We start from the raw sequence: 17,926 nt of genomic DNA on the forward strand, positions 1-17,926 counted from the left end.
AGAGGCGGGACGCGGAAGCGCCAGGGCTGAGCCGCAGGGCTCGCTGCCGGCCGGCGAAGGGGGGGGCGGCGCCGCGGCGGCGGCGGGGCCAGCGCGGCGTTGCGGCCTGTCCCTCCCCGCTGGGCGGGAGCGGCGCCTCGGCCGGCCCCGGCAGCGCGGGCGCAGCCCTGCCCCCGGCGCCGACCCCCCCCCCCCGTCCGCAGTGCCCTTCGCTTCCCGCGCCCCTCAGCCGCTCCGCAGCGCTCCCCCCGCTCCCGGCAGCCGCCGCCCGCCGGGAGCCCCCCGCGCGTCCCCCGTCCCTGCTTCTCCCCTGTGGGCGCGGGCGGAGGCGGCGAGCGGGGCAGCCCCCGCCCCGCGGCCTCCCCCATGGTGGGCTTCGGGGCCAACAGGAGGGGCGGCCGTCTGCCGTCCTTCGCCTTCGTGGCGCTGCTCGTGGTGATCGCCGTCCTCGCCTTCAACTGCTGGAACGCCTCGTCCCGCCAGGCCCTGCTGCAGGAGGAGCTGGCCGAGCTGCAGAGCCAGGCCAAGCGCACGGAGGTGGCCCGCGGGCGCCTGGAGAAGCGGAACGCCGACCTGCTGGGCCGCGTGGACTCCCACAGGAAGCAGCTGGAGCAGAAGGAGGCCGACTACAGCCACCTGAGCGGGCAGCTGCAGGCCCGGGAGGGCCAGGTGAAGAGGTGCGAGGAGAGCAAGGTGAGGCCGCGGGGCAGCAGCGCGCTGGGAGGGAGGCGAGGGGCCCCCGCGGGGCCGGGGGGTCTCCTCGGCGCCCCGGGGTGCTGCTCCCCGCAGCACCCACTGTGCGAGGGTCAAATAAGCCCCTAAAGGCACTGATTTCCAGTAGCCCCTCCGCTGGGGTTGCTGCTGGGAAACTGGCAGTACATTCCGGTTCCTGCACGCCGTCCAGGAAAGAGCTGGATGCCTTTAGCAAATACAACGTGTCCTATGCTAACAATGAAAACCCTGGGTGCCCACGCCTTTGGGTTGGCTGTTACAAGTTTTTTTCCTTGAGCTTTCCTCATTTCCTGAGTTTTTTTTTTTTTAATCTTTTCATACTAATCAAAAAAGCTGTCCAAAGTTTTAAAATTAGAGGGATATTTTTTACTTGCTTTGAAGGAAGAAGAAACAAATATAGAACCTCTTTAACATGTTTTCACTCTGTCTTGCAAAATGTCTTGTGTAGCAGGGTAACGCTGGATCTTAAACAGCCAAAATACACTTGAAATAAATTCTTGCTCCTGATATAACTTATCTCTTCAGCAATAATAAAACTGACACCTGACGCTAGCACAAAATTCTGCTTGCCCCTTTGTGTGAGGCATGGTGCCCTTTGTCGGGGAAGGGAAAATGAGTGAAAGCTTCAACTTTCATTGTTCTGCTTTCATAGTAATTGCAGACAACTTTTTATGTAGGAGTTCAGCCTGTGCTAGATGGAGGGCAAGTTCTCTTAGTTGTGTTAGATGGTGTGTGCAGTTTGTAATTCTACTGTCTGATTGTTTTTCATAATAGAATTTATGGAAATATCACTCTCTCAGGCTTATAACTGGCTGAGTTTGTTCTGGCCATTTCATGTCACACAGTTACTGAGCAAATCACAGGAAAAACAAAATACCTAGTTCTGTAAGTGGAGTTTGGCTGACCTGGTTAAATTGCAACTGTCATTTCTTACTTAAGCAGAGCAGTTTCTAAAGCCCAGCCTTATTTCCTATCTAAGTGAGATATATCTCTTAATGTAACTAGCAGGAAGTAAGTTAGGGAGGATCACAGACTCATTCCAAGGGATTTAGTTTATATTAAAACCAGTATGTTGTCTTTCCTGCTAAAGCATTAAAATTGAGCCATTTGTGTGTTCAGCAAACTTTTTTTTTTTCTTTCTTCTCTGACAGGTGATTCCTTAGAGCTTGGGATAAAATGCAAAAAGCCTGTTTAGAGATGTAGTGGAAGATACTGTTTAGAGCCTATGTTCATAGAGGAATGAATTGTTCATATATTATTGTAATTGACGTGTATAAAACTATACTGATGGTATTCCAGTAAGCTATAATGGTTAGCCAAGTTAGGTTAGCCACATAGTAAGGCTTGATTTAATAGAATAAACTTGTATTTTTGGAAATCTGTAGTGTTCTGCAGGGAGAAATATAATCTTGAAAGGGTTTATGGGAATTATTTTCAGTGGTTTAAGTAGGCTTTACCTGTTCTTAATTTAAAACAAAATTGTAATCTTTGAATGTTTATGGGTATTTAGCTGTGTTCTGTTCTTATTTTCAACTTACTAGCTATGTAGATGCAGGTGTTCTGTAATGTCTTTTGTAGTATATTTTTTTAATTCAAAATCCCAGTGTAACCAAGTTTACTCAGTGATAATGAATCTTTATAACCTCTGCAAAACTTAAGTTTGAAGATAAAACAGCAATGATAAGGTTTCCTATAGTGATTTTGCTTGTGATAAGCACCAACTCATTTGAGTGGAAAAGATCACATTAAGATGTGTTTATTTGTCACTCTGTGCGTAAAAATGTTGGGGTCCTGAATGAGGTATTGATAGGTATGTGAAGATCTTGAGCTTCACAGACGTTTTTGAAGCTCTTCCTTTAAAGGAAACAGTTCATCCAAATCTTTCGGTTATTAATATGCCCTAAATAATTTCATCGTACTATAAACACATAAAGGCCATATCTGATTTAAGGCTTTTCTGTAATGGAAGATTGAGTTTGTGATTCAATGGCATAATAAATCTGGATTTAGATCCCTCAGTACTATATACATACATATAGAATACATATACAGAATACATATAATGCAGCTTCATCTGTTGTAAACTTGTTTGTTTACATTTTTTCATTTCATCACTTGTCCTTTTCCTGCAGGCATAAAGACATTTTTAACTTGGACCCTTTTTTGGCCTCTCTGACAGAAAAGAGTATTGTGTCTGATTAGGATCAAGTTTGTATTTTTGAATGATCTGGTAGCGCATAGATTACTATGGTAGTGCATTACTATGACTATTAAAATACAGTCTCACATATTATGCTGAATTCTTCTCTTCTGCTAGCAGCGTTCTCACTCTTAGTAGGATTTATTTGGGAAAATGTGAACAGTAAAATGATGTTGCATGGAATGTTTAAAGACAACAAACCAAACAAAAATAGGGTACTACCTAAATCACTCATCTCCAACATAAGGAGCAGGACAGATTTTTTTCCGCTGTAGGACATGAGGCTCTTAACAGAGACAAAGTGTAAGTGCTAAATCGGAGTCTCTGGCAGGGGTTACTGGAAGCCATGGCCCTCTTCGACGCACATGATGCAAACTGAGATGCTGATGAGCTGAATGTGCACACCGTGTTCTCCATAAACCTGCCTAGTCTGTGAACGCTTTCAGACTCCTAGCATTTTGCAGGGAGGGAGGTGGGAGAGAGATGAGACCAGTAAACCTTACTAATTATTTTTATTGTAAATATGATGTATACTTCAGTAGGTGTGCTGTATTGCTGTATCTTCATTCACTGTTCCAGAAGCTGCCATTTCAAGTCATGTAAGTTAGTAGCTTTTAAATATGATCTCTTCTTTCCAGGTGCTCCAAATGTTGAGTGTCTCTCTGTAGGTAAGGATAGCAGTATGTTTTTTCAGTAGCCAGTTACTGTCCATTTGTCTTTTCATCCTCTGGGAGCTGCTATCATGTTCTCAGTGCAGCAATCCTAAATTAAAAAAAAAAAAGTGTAATGCCTTAGGGAGTAAAGCAGTCAACAAATCTGTTTTTTTTTAAAAAAGGTGCAAAGTGTGCATTAAGTGTCTGACCGAAAAAAGGTTATTTTGACTGATACTTTTTTCTCCAAACAAAATTTAGCAAGGATGTTTTTTGAACAGACTGTTTTATACCAATGAGCCCGGTCCATCTGTGAAATGCAGGAGCTATAATAAGGAACCAACACTGATAATTCCTGGGGTACCAAGTGACGACAACAGAGCTAGGTTTTTATTTCATAGCAAACTCATTTGAAAGATGATACTCTGGTAGCTGTTGTAGTGCCTGTTCTACTTTATGCTCCTTAGTCTTCATAAAGGATTCTTTGCCTTGTGATCATGCACATCAAGGATGCATCTTGCAATGTTAAGACAACTTGAATTTCTGCAGGCAGCTTCCTCCTAGCTCAGTGAGATCTATAGCCATGCCCAAACCCTTGTTTCTCTCCTCCCTCCTATCACATGCTTTACAAGCCAGTCACTCTGCACCACAATATTGCTTGCTTTTATGACAGTTCTTAGAACTATAAATGTAGTAAACTGACCTAGTGTCTTGTGAAAACCCTTGCTGCAGACTCTAATATTTGTTGAAGTATAAACTGGTATGTATTGAACTGCAATTAGGCAGCACCTGCTACTAGCAGCATATGGAAGCTAAGAAGTTTCCTTGTATGAGAAGGCTAAGGTACATTGAAAAAAAATGACGGAAAAACATTATTTTGCTACACCGAAAGCTGGAAAATAAATGATTCAAACTCTTGTTTGAGCAGTTCTTTACTTGAGATATTTAGGTCCATCAGGTCTGGCAGATCTCGGAGGGAGAGATATTCACTGATGTTGTAAAGGATCTTGAGAGATTAAGGTGAATCTCTCACAAATGGAGGGATCTTTTAAAGAACCTCAAAGAAAAGAAGAAGGGGACTATGACTAGGGTTGGAAAGAGAAGAGCCTTTTTGGAATGAGGAAACTACTTAAATGGATAGGAAAATGCAGGCATGGCTGCACGCCGAAGGAGAGATGGTGACGGGATGGAGCTATGACAGCACGTGCTTTTCAGTAATTGGCCATTTCTGGTCTCAAACGGCCACTGGTAACACCCATAGTGGGAGATGCAAGAATAGATCTGCCTCTTTCTACCAGAGGCATGAGTTCTTGGAAACTCCTTTCCTTTCACCCTGTGTTAATCTTGATGAGCTTGTGATGGTCCAGTGGGTCTTGGAACAAAACAGAGGAGTGTTTCTCCTCTGGAGCTCCTATCCTTGGGAGGTAAGCAAGGATAGTGATTGCACGAGTGCTTGAGGAGGTCATGCATGGAGTGTTATCAGTAGTTTCCCCGAGTGTTTCACGCTTCCTGCAGCGCATGGTGAGGACATCTTTTTTTCCTGTGGCTTTCCACATCCTTTTGCAATAAGCTCAATAAAATGATTTAATGCCAGGAATTCAGGGTGGAAGGCTTCCAAATGGCAGCCATCCGGCGTGTAGGGGTTCATATCTTGGTATCTGCTATTGCAGATCTTGGGAGCGTGCCTGTTTCGTTCTGCAATTGTTGCTGCCTATGCCAGGTGTATAATACAGCCTTGTTCCCTTAGCTGATGCTTAGAAATGGTGCTTCAGATGCTGAAACTGTTTCGTGAGACATTCTTGGAAGCAGCTTACGTTCCTTTATAGTACCTTTGCAGCCAAAATTCCTTGATAGCTTATCAGTTTGCAAAGCTGTAGCTTTACAGTGGTGATGTTGATTGCCCATTCCTATTTTGTTGCACACTCCTGATCATCAGCTTCACAATGTGGAGCAATATTTCATCTCCAAGACTCTACTAACTGCTTGATAACAACACTGGCTACTCTGAAAGAGACAGTTGACAAATAATAGCAGAAGGATTGTGGAATAGACCTTTGTGCAAAAGGACTCCTAACCAGCTTTCGCTGGCTGTTCCAGCATGCACTACAGCAATGTGCTCAGAGTGCCTGGGCGCGTTAAGCTGCACAGAGGAGTACGGACACCTGCTTGTGCTGCTTCAACGGGGAATTTGGAGGGTGTTCTTGCTAGGGAAAGAAATGACTCAGTGAAATATGGGTGGATGTTTACAGTTTATCACTTATGCAGTCTTTAACTGGGAAGCAAGACCACCCCTGTTCTATCCTGCCATACATACAGAAAAGCTCCAGGGTGCTGTAACTTTCTTACGTTGCCTTTTATTATATGACAAGACTGCTGCAATTCATATAGCACCATAAGTACTGCCTTGCATATATGTAGCACTAGCAAGCACAGGATTTTTAATGTTTATTTTTCTTGAGTAGAGCTCACTAAGCTATAGAAGGTGGGTTTTTTTCTTTCTGTTTTTTTCTCTCCAACTGCTTTGGAGAAGATCTCAGAAGCCCCTGAGAAAGGAGTACAAATAGGTCTAGATTCAAGGAGGACACAGATGAAAGAACTGGACTTGCTCCATGGTTTTTTTTGTGAGTGTAGGTGGAACAGATCCCATGAATCATGAGAAGCTTCTTCCCTTTCTATCCCTCAGATTAGGGACATTTACTGTCAGCTGAGTTGTTTTGGCTATGAATGCTGTCGCTTTTATCTGACGCTCAAAATCTCCAAAATTAAAGATTGTGGTAAAATTGATAATTGGATTTTTGGATCAGATGCCTGTGAATAGAACGAGCACCTCCCACCACCAAACTCTCTTCAAGTCAAATGTTTCATCGGTTGAGCAGAAGCAAGAAAGAAAGGAGGTTTTCTATATTAAGGATTCTGATATATAAAGGCTAGAAAACAAGAACTCACTACTTCACATGATCGCCTTTGTTTGTAGATATCTTAGGTTCTGGGAGGTATACGTTTACTGCCTTTCGGAAGAGTTGTATTGGAGTGGAAGACGGGTAAAATGGTAATTACTGCCAGTGTTTCACTTTTTTCTGTTTAATACCCCTGCTCCCATATTTCCCCGAATGCAGGGAAAAAATACTTTTCCATTAATACTCAATGAATAACTCTTTGTATCCATTGCTACATCCTGGTGTCCAGCAGATGAAGAGAGACTAAAAGAAGAGCTTGCAAGATGGACACTTTTGTTACAGAAAGGATTGGAGGTTATTTTTATATCTTGGTTCTATGTAAAGTCTTCACCACAGGGCATCCTTGCATTTTTTTAAAAACATAGGAAGCACAGAACAGGTTTTTACTTAACTGAATGTTGGGTTTTTGTCAATCCTGTAACTAGTACACTTCAGTGTTCTGATTCCTGCATGTACAAAGACCATAGTTAACTGGTCCTCAAATGCGTGGCTTTGAAACGCTGCGGCGGAGCCTTAAGTGTCCCTGTAGAGTATTTATGTTTTGTATCGTATTTCAGAGCAATATGGTCAGTATTCTGAGGTTACCAGAAGATTGCATCGTGTGCCACCTCTTCTGGTTTTGAGGGAAAAAATGTTAAGTATCTGGGTTTGGCTGTTTCTTCCCGCTATACATCAGCGCCGTCCCTGGTGATGCCTCTCGGCACTCTAGAAACACTTTTGGCTTTTGTTCCCTGACATGGGAGAAGGGTTTGTTGCCAGCACTCCCCATGTTTGCATTGCTGCTAGGGATGAGCCAGGACGCTAGAGTCTGGCACAAACAAAACTCTTGATGTAGCACTCCGTTTCATAAGGAGCCTCTCTTATGTGACTGGAGCTGTTGGATACGTGCCTTGGTGCACACAGTGTTCTTCAGAACATCACGATTTCAGCAGTTCTTGTATAGTTGTAGTTCCTAAAGTTATAAATGCCTGGACACATATGGGACAAATTGAATTGTATAGTCAAGAACTGAGTGCCCCTCTTTGAAAATGTTTCATGGATTTTTTTTTAAGTGATTTATTTGATAAAAGGGAAGCTAGCAGTGGGTGGAGGAAGCCTTAAGAAAGTAAGGGCATGTGTGTTTTTTTTTTTTGTTTTTTTTTTTTTAAACAGGAAATCTAGGTAACTGACTCAGACATTAAGCTTCAGAATCTGTGCAAGAATTGAAATAGCTTGTGTGTATGCTTCCCCCTCCCCTGCTTCAAAGTGCGTGTGCTCATACGCGGTTTTAAAATAGGAAACAGAGGTTCTTAGGAGGTACAGATACCCGCCTTTTAAATGATACAGAAGCTGTTTGTGAAAGTATTTATACCTGCAGTGCTTTGTGGGTTATTTGTTTTGCTTTTTTCATTAATTAAGTAAAGATCAGATGAGATGCAGTCTTTAGATGCAGTCTTTACCCCCCGAGAGGTAATTCTGACTTTGTAATCCAGAGTGACAACATCATTTTAGCACCCTGGGACAGTTACTCTTTATATCAATCATGAAACAACAGAAATAATAAATACCAGTGTTGCCTAATTACAGTCATGGGCTTTTTCACCTATTCTCAGTATCTTCTACATGCACATTTTTCTCCTCATTTCTGATTCTTTTTTTTCTCTTTACATTTTTACTTTGTGTAAGAACAAGACAAAACATCTTTGCTTAATGACTTTTTGTATGCACTTATTTATTGTGACTGCTATTTTTTTCCTAACTAAAAATATCAAAATAAACACTTGTGGAAGTCTATTGGTGTTACATTCTCTCGCAAAAGAATTCCTATTATGAATATTATGTAGCATCACATTAAATATTTACTTTCAACATACATTAGGTAAAAATTTGTTTTTGCTAGTGATACCGTTTATTTTTATATATTTGTTTGACACTGGAAATTCACGATCCCCTTCTGCAATATCAGAATGCAGTGTGTTTATTTTAGTCTTGACAAAATCTGTTTTTCTGATAGAAATATGTCTTGGAAATAAATGTATCAAATCTTTGTTAGCAATGGCTAAATATAGTGCTTAAGTTGATATCACTTACAGATAACTAAATACAAACTATTTATATTCACAAGAATGTTTTTATGGTCATTCTGATATTCGTTTATATGTATCCTTTCTTTACAGCAGAAAAAGTATGAATTGCAAAGCAGCTAGGTCTTTGCAGCTATAAGCACTTCATAACCTGCTAAAGACTGTCTGTCTTTATTTTTATAACCATTTTTTTCTTTCAGATTAAGTTGCAGAACAACATATCATATCAAATGGCAGATATCCATCGTTTAAAGGGTAAGGGATTTTTGGCCAAACTGTGTTTGGAGGATTATAAAGTTGCATATTTTATTACTGCCTAGGTACTGCAGGATAGATTTTAAATGAAAGATCAGGTGATGCTGGAGCATCGCTTAATCTGAAGTTCTGTGACATTTGTTTATTATCTAGCCTGGATAAGTACAGAGTTGACTTTCGTAGACCTTATTCTCTGCAGAAAAAACATGCATTCTGCCACTGCTTACTTCCAAGATATTAGAATCGTTTTCATGATCAAAGTAATATACAAGTTAGTATGCTTTGGATCAGCAATATTGTGGAACTTATGTCAGCTTAGAGAAGGACCAGAAAGCATCTTTTAAGAGTGTACATCTCTGCTATTCTTTACAGGCATTGTAATCATGTCTCTGTTCTTTACTGTGTTGGTTTTCAGAGAGTCCTGGAACAACTATTGTCAAAATTTGTACATGTCTGCAGATGAGATACTTTACATTTCTGTCTATATTTATATAGTTTCAACTTAAAATAGTAGGGAGCTTAACAAATATTTGTAGCCTGAAGAGAAGAAAAAACTTCTAGAATAAGTACCTGTGAAGACTTGAAGAGCATATTAAGTGTTTTTATGGATAGTGTGAAGTGCCCTTTTTGTGCGCTTATTCTAGAAAAAGAGTATTTGACCATCATGCCTAAAATAACCTAGTGATAGCTCAGAATAACAGAATTTTTCAGGAAATCTATGATTTCCAAGAGATAGTTGGAATAGCATTATGTAAGTTGTCTGAGTGAAAAGGTAAAGAAGGATTTACTTTTTTTAGTATGGCAGGTCACATGGTCGCATAGTATCAGAAGACTTGTTTGTTTGTTAATTCAGAATCAACATCTGGCATACACGAGTAAATTGGCATGTTTTCCAAATTAGTTTAAGAATCTTTAAAATACATGTAGAAGAAATAACATAAACTTCTCACATTAACTTGTAACTTATATGGCAATATTGAAAGTTGTATGCACCATGGGACGTTTCTTGTTGTATGTGTGTATTAATGTTGATTTTGCATTTTGGTCTAGAACAACTAGCGGAATTACGACAGGAATTCATTCGTCAGGAAGATCAGCTTCATGAATACAAGAAGAACAATACTTACCTTACCAGGAGGTTGGAATATGATAGGTATGTCTTTAGAAATGTTAGTAACTGTAGGTTTGCTTGTATGTAATGCAAGTCTATATTTAAAAAAAAAAAAAAAAAAAGCACAGATGAATCCTAGTTCTGTTAATCCTCAAGCTCGAGTGTACCCTGTCGGTGATGCAACTTTTTAGCTGTCTGCTTGATTTTTAAGGTTCTATTTTTTGGTGTTATGTTCTTCCTCCTACCCCTACTTAAGTTATCTCTGAAAAATCTGCTTATAGTTGTTCAGCACTGGGTAATTTTAAGTCAAAATGAATTTTTAATGACATGGAGATGTTGGTTAACAAGAATTGATAAGTGGAAGAGTTCAATTTAATCTCCACTGTTCTGTAAGCCATAGGGTATTTATTGTTCATTGCTGTCTTCCTGAGAATGTATTTTATTGAACTGGAGGTGAAAACATTGTGCATAATTAAAATTTCAAGTTATTTCAGCCTTTTAAGTTGATAATGGAGAAGTAGGGAGAACAACTACTTCTGAAACCTTAAGGAGTGAGAGAGATTAACACTGAGAAAACATTTAAAACTTTTGTGTGGAAAAATTATATATTTTTTTGTATGCTGTGTTGAGTGTTTGGGCCGGGGGCAGGGGAATTTTGTTTAATTTGGTTGTGGCTTGTTAGAAAACTTGGGAAATTGAGCTGTGTGATTCCAATCTTGATATTTGAGTTGGTAGCAGTAACTGATAGTAGTAGTTGTACATCTTCTCTGTCGACAGCCACAGTAGATGGTTCCATGGATTCCAAGTGGAATTAATGTATGCTGATGACAGGAGATTGAATTTGCAGTTGCTTTTCAGGTTTTGGAGGAAGTGTTTTCAGGGCTTTTCTGTTTATTTTACTGTTTTTCTGCTCTGTCCCTATCTTCTTCCAGTCCTGTTTTCCTTCTGTATTCAGTCCATTTCTACTCTCATTCCAAGGCATGGATTTTTGGCCAAACTATTCTAGTTATCTCTCAGGTTTGGCTTTCTGTGCACTTTTTTTCTCTCTCTTTTTTCATTTATGGGAGAACTGATATAACAACTCAAATGTGATTGATAATGTGTTTCTAATTAAGTCTGCAGTGTGGGCAGCAGATCAAGGAAATGAGACTGCAACATGAAGAAAATATAAAGAAATTAATGGACCAAGTTATACGGGAACAAAAGGTAATACATGGCTAAATTTCTTTGTTGATTTAGAAGAGCCCCAAGTCTGCTTGCTAGTTGACTCAACAGTTATGTGGAGGGCCTGGACATTTCTCCTCTAACTTTTGGATAGATGTTGCACTGAGCAGCCCTAAATGGATATTAGCATAGGATCATCTGCTTGTTTTGTTCAGTTCTTGAACTGAGCCTTGAAGATCAGGCTTAATCCTTTACTCAGCTACAGCCTTCCTACATGACATCATCACTCAGGATTTCAGTTTCTTCTCTATAAAATGGATGTTACCTTATAGCTCTCCAGGGTAGGATCTATGTTCTTGCAATCTTATATAGGTTATTGCAAAGGGGAATCTGATCTCTGAAGCTTCTAGGTGCTAATGTGATTCAAATAACAATGGTGTTTGAATGGCATCAAGTGTGTAATTATACTGTGCAAGCTGTCAGTAGAATATGGGCCTCTTTCCTATAAACAGATGAAAAGATAACCCACTTTTCATTAAAATTTCATTTCCTTGTTCAGTGTCTGTTTACAGATATTTCAAATCATTAAGCAGATTTCAAGTAGATTTCAGTCGAATCTTGCCTTAAAATCTAGAAATGTTTGCAGAAGTCTCCCTGGTCTGAGGTACAAGGCCAATGATGTCTTAACCCGACTGTTGTATATTTGAGCTGAGTTGGCCTTAACACTTTTTCCCATGGTAATTTCCTCTGTGTGGCCATATAATTATGTTTGTTCACAGATTGTGTGGTAACTTCATGTTCGAGGCAGAATACTAGCAAATGTAGCGCTTATAAAAATAACTTTCCAAGGTTCTCCTGTATGGTCTATTGCAATAAAATTAATGTATTGTGGTATGGCAGTGGCTTTCTTGGCATTCTTCTGGAATAGCGCTAGTGTTATTGACAAATTATGAGTGGTTCTGCTATCCTACACATGCCAATGAAAACATCATACAACCATACAGTATTTTAAGTCTTCTGTTTAGTTACAAGTGTCCATACTTTTACCAACTACCTTCATGACTGAGGTTTGTATATAGAGGACTTATGCTGTTGTTCCTTTTGGTGACTGTCTGATTCATAAATGTAATTTTGCTTCTCCAAAATAATCTTAAAGCTGAGGGGTTTTGTATTTTAACTTTCAGGGCTGTCTTTAATATTGTTTCTGAATTAATTTGTTCTAACAGGCCACACAGAAAATTCAGTCCAGTAAAGGCACTGAAGTGAGTCCCAATGATGATGACCAAGCAGTATCTAAGACTGTTCCAGAGACAGAAGATAAAAACACAGCAAAGAATGAAGAGCCTTCAGATCATGTTGTAGATGGCAAAGGTATTTTCTTTTTTGTCACTTCTGATAGATGCGGGCCAATTGTGTTATATCCCTTGCTATCGTACAGATTCAGGGGTGTCTTTAAAGCAGAACAATGAATCATTTGCCTCAGGTAACTTGATTAGCTACATGTGACTGTATTAAGTTAGAATTTATAGGAATCCGGAGATTGGCATGTCCTTTCTCTGTGTCTATCTATAAAAATCATTGCTTGCACAATTTCGTGTCTCCTGTCTTGGTTCATTTCACATCTCCTTTCTTGTGTGGCCAGTTTTGAACTGGGGAATGTCTCCCCACTCCCTGTAAAATGTATCTTGGGGTGAGCTAGGGAAAGGGCATGTTGCTGGAGAGCTGGAACAAAGAAGGTGCTGGATCTGCACTAAGAAGGTGCCTGGTGGTCAGGAGCATTGAAACCACTATAAAAAGTCTAACTGGGCAACTGAGTGGAAACAGTAGGAACTTTTGGTTGTCAGGAGCTATGCTGGTGTATCTCAGTGAGTAACTATTATGATTGTTTCTTGGCTCCAGGCCTCCCCTGAAAGTCAGATGGGTTCCCTTTGCTTCTACTTTGTGTGCTACTGAGCAAGCGCCTTTTTATATCAGTTCAGTGTCTGTTCCAGTCAGGTTCTTCCAGCAAGCATTTCCTACTCTGCTCCCATCAGCAGTGCATCTGATTCCTGTCCCTTTCTGAAGATTGCACTGCCTTAGTTCAGGATCGCTGCTCTAAAGCAGCCTTCAGGCACTTTGACAGAACAATATAAGGAGTCTTGCAGTTGTATTATTAATATGGTACATGTCCTGTGGATGAAGGACTTTTCTCCTGTTCTTGGAGCCTTCCACAAGGAGTAAACTCCCTCTTAAAACTTTAAAAGATTAGTAAGGAAGAATATCCTGTTCTTGTTTTACAGAGAAAATCAAATTAGGAGGAGATGCAGGCATGCCCGAAATAGAAGATAATGACCCTGCTAAAGCTGAAGATACTCCCACTGGTTAGAAGAAATATTCTAATATTTTTTCATTTGGGTGCTTGGTGGCATGTGTGTCCTGTTTGAATACCAGGGTATTTCATAGTGAACACAAAGGTTTAAAATCTGTTTATAATAACAAAATTCAAGTGGAGCATAAAGTCTGATAATTCTTACTGTGTTTATTAGAAGTTATATTTCTCAAAAATGTTGAGTGCTTCAGTGCTTCTGATACTTTTTTCCAAAAATCTTGTATTTTATATTTTCATCTATGATTAAAAACAAGAAAACAAAAAAAAGAAAATACAAGATTGTCAGAGGAGGGCCCAGTATATAGTGGCCATTTGTTTCATGTTAAGACTTTTGTCAATGTATTTTATTTTAGCTTTAAAGAAGCCACTTATTTCAGCTGTTCAAAGTGAAGGTCGTCAGCCTGTTATGAATCTGCCAACAGAACAGCCGCATGCTCCAAATCTGGCTGCAGGTAAAAAGCTTATCAGCAGATGACATGTCAGTATCTTGTAGGAAACTTAGCTGATATCTGCTACCACATCATAACTGTTAGGTGCAAGTGGCCAGTCCCCTTTTCTTGTTTCATGCAGTTATAAAAAGAAAAACAATAGATTTCTGCAACATACAAGATTGAGTGTATTCTTCGTGTGGCTTCCCGAGGCACTGAGGTTTATGTGATTATAGTATATATCTATTCCCCCCCATACACACACTGCCAATAATTCCTGAGCCTTTTGATCAATTTCAGCCAAATTTGACAGTTGGGAGTTTCAAAGGTGAGTGCTTCAAAACCTCTCCACTGGATAAAGGAGAAGAATTAAAATTAGTGTCCCTCCTGTAGACAGAGTTGCAGCATGATCTCAAGAGTTGATTTTTGATCTCTCGGTTGCCAGTTATACTAAGAGAATAAACAGCAGTTCCATCACTTGCTCAGTGTCTTCCTGTTTCTCTGAACAGCCAGCTTGAGAATGATGTGGGGGAGGTTTAGGCATGAGAGAAGTGTTGCAGTGAAAGGGGTCGGAGGAATTGCAGTTAGAAAATGAACAAAACAAATCTATAGAAAATATACTTAATTTTACTGCTCATGGATCAAGTGACTTTGCTTTAATGTCAAAAAAATTTCATTGTCTGTATTGTACTTCAAGGGGCATGTTCAAATATTGTCCTGCTTAAAAACCTTAAATATAACTTAAGCATCTACTATTTGTGACATGACCAAACAGCTTCAAATTATTGTTTATGCCCACTTTTGGTTGTTTTGGAAAAAAGACAACAGAAATATTTCTTAATTTCGTTTCTTTTGTAGTGGACGTTCAGCTGGCTTAAAATGTCAAAATTAATGGGTTCAAAGTCTGTATGTGCTTTTAAAGAGAGCTTATTTCTAAATGTCAAGGCTTTAAAATGTTTCCTTTTGTTGTTATTGTTCTGAAATAGTCCTCCATTCTGACTTTTCTTGATGAAAAAACATGAACGATAGCATGTGAAATGCTTTCTCTCTAGAAAGAGTTTATCAAAAGAATGTTGGCATTCATGTCAAGGGGACCAGGATTTTCAGTATTCCTTAGTTATGTAGTTCTGTGATTCTGATTTTTGTTTTAATATAACTTCTGTGACGTGCTGCAACTTTAGCTAAAATCATAGCTCTTGAAACAATAAATTATAAATGTTGCTTGGTAGATTTTTGGATTAAAAAATAAAAATTGAAAAAATGCATAAACGTGTTACTGGTCTAGGCTTGATCAAACATATCTCTACTGAATGTCTGTTGACAAGGTAATGCAATAGAGGACTAATTACTCATTAAAATGTAATGAATTATCTTTTTGTGATAGCATTACAAGCTTCTTTTGGAGCCTTCTAAAAACTAAACACACTTCTTCATTCTGTAGGTTTGCACATTGATAGTGATGGAAATGCTGATACTGTGAAGCAGATACCTCCAAATTCTCTTCAGCACTTAAATTTTGAAGAAAATATGGAAAATCAGAAAGAACACAAAATTAAAACAGACCATATAAAACTTCCAAAGAGCAGAGTTAGCGACTTGCAGAAGATGAAGCAAAGTAAGTTGGTCAATATCATATACTTCATATATTAAGAGAATCTCTTTGTTTTATATCTGTTCTAATAATACTTTCTAGCAAATCAGAGACACTTTGATGCATGGTCTTCTGGAGAGTAAGCCTGAAAAGAAATTTAACATATGACTGCATCAAACATATCTCTTAATATGTTGTCTTTCAGATATATTCAACTATTTAAAATATATTCAACTATTTAAAATCTTTGTTGCTTTTAGGAATTTAAAATGTTTTGGGAAATTACTACATTTGAAGTAGGTTGTTAGACAAAGACTTTTGATACATGCATGATATTGAGATACTTATGCTATATTATTTAACTTAAATGACATGTTTTGGATGCCATCATAAGAATTCAGCCTTTATATAGGACAAAATTGATTTTGGTAGTATATGTGTATTGGCCAGAAGTTTTGCTGTTCTCTGTGAGGAAATTTTCCAGAAACCTTCTTTTTCATGATGTCTGTCCAAGGAAAAAGTCTTCAAACAGGCACAAATCATATATTTGCTTACTGTGTGTGATTTTAGTAATACTGCTTGGCAGACAGCAGGTAAGAACTTGCAAATACACGTACAGTTGTTTATGTACTGTTGTCTTTAAGATGCATCTCTATTTGCAGTTGATACTGTAGCAATGTGAGTATATTATGCCTATAGCATTTGATTTAGCATCTTCCTATAGTGCTTTTCCCTATAAGAACACTATACTGAAACAAGTTTTATATAGTATCAGTGGGGATACTTTACTAGTGGAGTATACTAACTAGGTATACCTTAACGTAGTTATCTAAAACTAATGTTTAGTGTTGGAGTGAGAAAAGGACATTTGGAAGAAAAAACAATCATAGTGCTGATACATCTCTTAATTGTTTTTGTCAAAATAAGATTTTTTCTTTATTACATACTTAATTTTGAATTTCTTTGTACTCCCAGCTAAGTAGCTTTCACTTATGCTTTGTCTTTTATGATTAAAGTCTGTGTCTAGTCGAAGATCACAAGTTACCAGATTTGAACTATCTTTCAGCCATGAGAAATGGGAAAGAAAGGATTCTATAGCCTCCTGCCAGGAGCCTATGTTAATTTTGTGGGTTGGGTGAATATGGTATGGAAATAGGAGTCACCTTGTTGGAAGAGAATCATGAATTGGTTTTGGAGTCAATGGAAAGAGTTCTAAAAACCAGGATCACTCTCATGAGCATGAAACCATGAGTTCATTTTTGTCATAAAAGGTTTGGTATGGGAAGTAACATCATTCTTCACGGTTAAATTAACTGGGAGTCGTTTTCATGGTCTAGAACTTGACTGGCACTTCTCTAGCTTGGAGATGTTGCAGAAAGGAATTTAACTTCTAGCAATCTCTTGAAAATATTCTTTGACTAATAGGGAAATAAGTTTAAAATAATACTCCCTTTGTTCTTGTATTACTGTAATTTTTTTTAAGGTGCTATTATGAAGCAGAAGTTAAATTAGAATAGGTCCTGTCAGCATATTGTCAGATTTGCTAACAGAAGATGGATCTGGGGTTGGTTTTGGGATAGAAAGTGGAGTACAGGTATGTGGGAGTTCAGTGTGTTCTCTTCTTCTCCCCTCACTTCCCTGGTAACTTCCCAAAGGGTCAGATGATAAAGTTTGCAGATGATGCAAAACCTTAGCAAAGAGGCTTAAGAAAAGCCTAAGAAAGTGGTTTCTGAACCTTTTAAGAACCCTTTTTTGACAGGTACCATCATACTGCAGAAAGGAATCTCCTTAAAAAATGAATGGAAAGAGGACTTGGGGAATTCTAGAGACCCACCAGCCTAGCTTTGATATCCGGAAGGATAATCAGACAAATTATCAGTCAGCTTGAATATAATAAAAGTGGTTAACGTGGAGTTGTCAAGAGCAAAATGCGTCAAAGTGATACGATCTGAAATAGTTGCATGTTCAAAGGAACACAAGCAGTAGAAGCAGGAACGTGACTTTGTCATAGGCAAATTAATGGAGACTTGGTCAGGAATAAATTGCTCTTTGGGTGCACAAATTTAAGAAAAGAATATTCCAGACACAGGTATCAGTAACAGCTTTACTTGGAAAACTTATCTGTGAGGCTTACAAAGATGCATCCTCTGCTTGGCACTGATGTTTTGAGTGGATGATGAATAGTAGGATGAACAGGATGACAAATGTTCAGCAACATGATAGTTTGTAAACATAAAAGTAGTCTGCAATTAAGAATAGAAAATTAAATGCACAGAATGAGTGACAGTTAAAGAGCAGTTTGGTAGGTATGGGTAACAGTGGATAACAGTCACTAACAAATGTTTGAAATTATTTTTTTTTTCTGCTGGGATGTGTTAACAGGAATAACATGGAATAACTTACTCTG

General features: G+C 39.0%; 2 protein-coding genes across 5 annotated transcripts in view; one reads left to right on the plus strand and one right to left on the minus strand.

The window, feature by feature from the left end:
* GOLM2 (golgi membrane protein 2) overlaps positions 1–17,926 on the plus strand; it is a 27,794-nt gene continuing 9,868 nt past the window's right edge. The window contains exons 1-8 of one of the 2 annotated variants that reach the window (XM_026108045.2): positions 1–693; positions 8,803–8,857; positions 9,908–10,010; positions 11,084–11,174; positions 12,359–12,503; positions 13,412–13,492; positions 13,854–13,952; positions 15,370–15,543. In XM_026108045.2, the coding sequence (XP_025963830.2) occupies positions 367–693; positions 8,803–8,857; positions 9,908–10,010; positions 11,084–11,174; positions 12,359–12,503; positions 13,412–13,492; positions 13,854–13,952; positions 15,370–15,543 (1,075 nt within the window). In that variant the 5' untranslated portion in view covers positions 1–366. The remainder of the gene's footprint in view (positions 694–8,802; positions 8,858–9,907; positions 10,011–11,083; positions 11,175–12,358; positions 12,504–13,411; positions 13,493–13,853; positions 13,953–15,369; positions 15,544–17,926) is intronic. The other variant, XM_026108046.2, reaches the window with a different exon arrangement.
* LOC112987933 (uncharacterized) overlaps positions 3,428–17,926 on the minus strand; it is a 36,639-nt gene continuing 22,140 nt past the window's right edge. For 2 of the 3 annotated variants that reach the window (XM_064517804.1, XM_064517803.1), the window contains one exon: positions 17,610–17,762. In XM_064517804.1, coding sequence (XP_064373874.1) covers positions 17,637–17,762 — 126 coding nt within the window. In that variant the 3' untranslated portion in view covers positions 17,610–17,636. Of the gene's footprint in view, positions 3,695–17,609; positions 17,763–17,926 lie in introns of those variants that run through there. The other variant, XR_010390884.1, reaches the window with a different exon arrangement.

This window comes from Dromaius novaehollandiae, chromosome 10, assembly GCF_036370855.1.
Source record: "Dromaius novaehollandiae isolate bDroNov1 chromosome 10, bDroNov1.hap1, whole genome shotgun sequence".
Lineage (NCBI taxonomy): Eukaryota > Metazoa > Chordata > Aves > Casuariiformes > Dromaiidae > Dromaius > Dromaius novaehollandiae.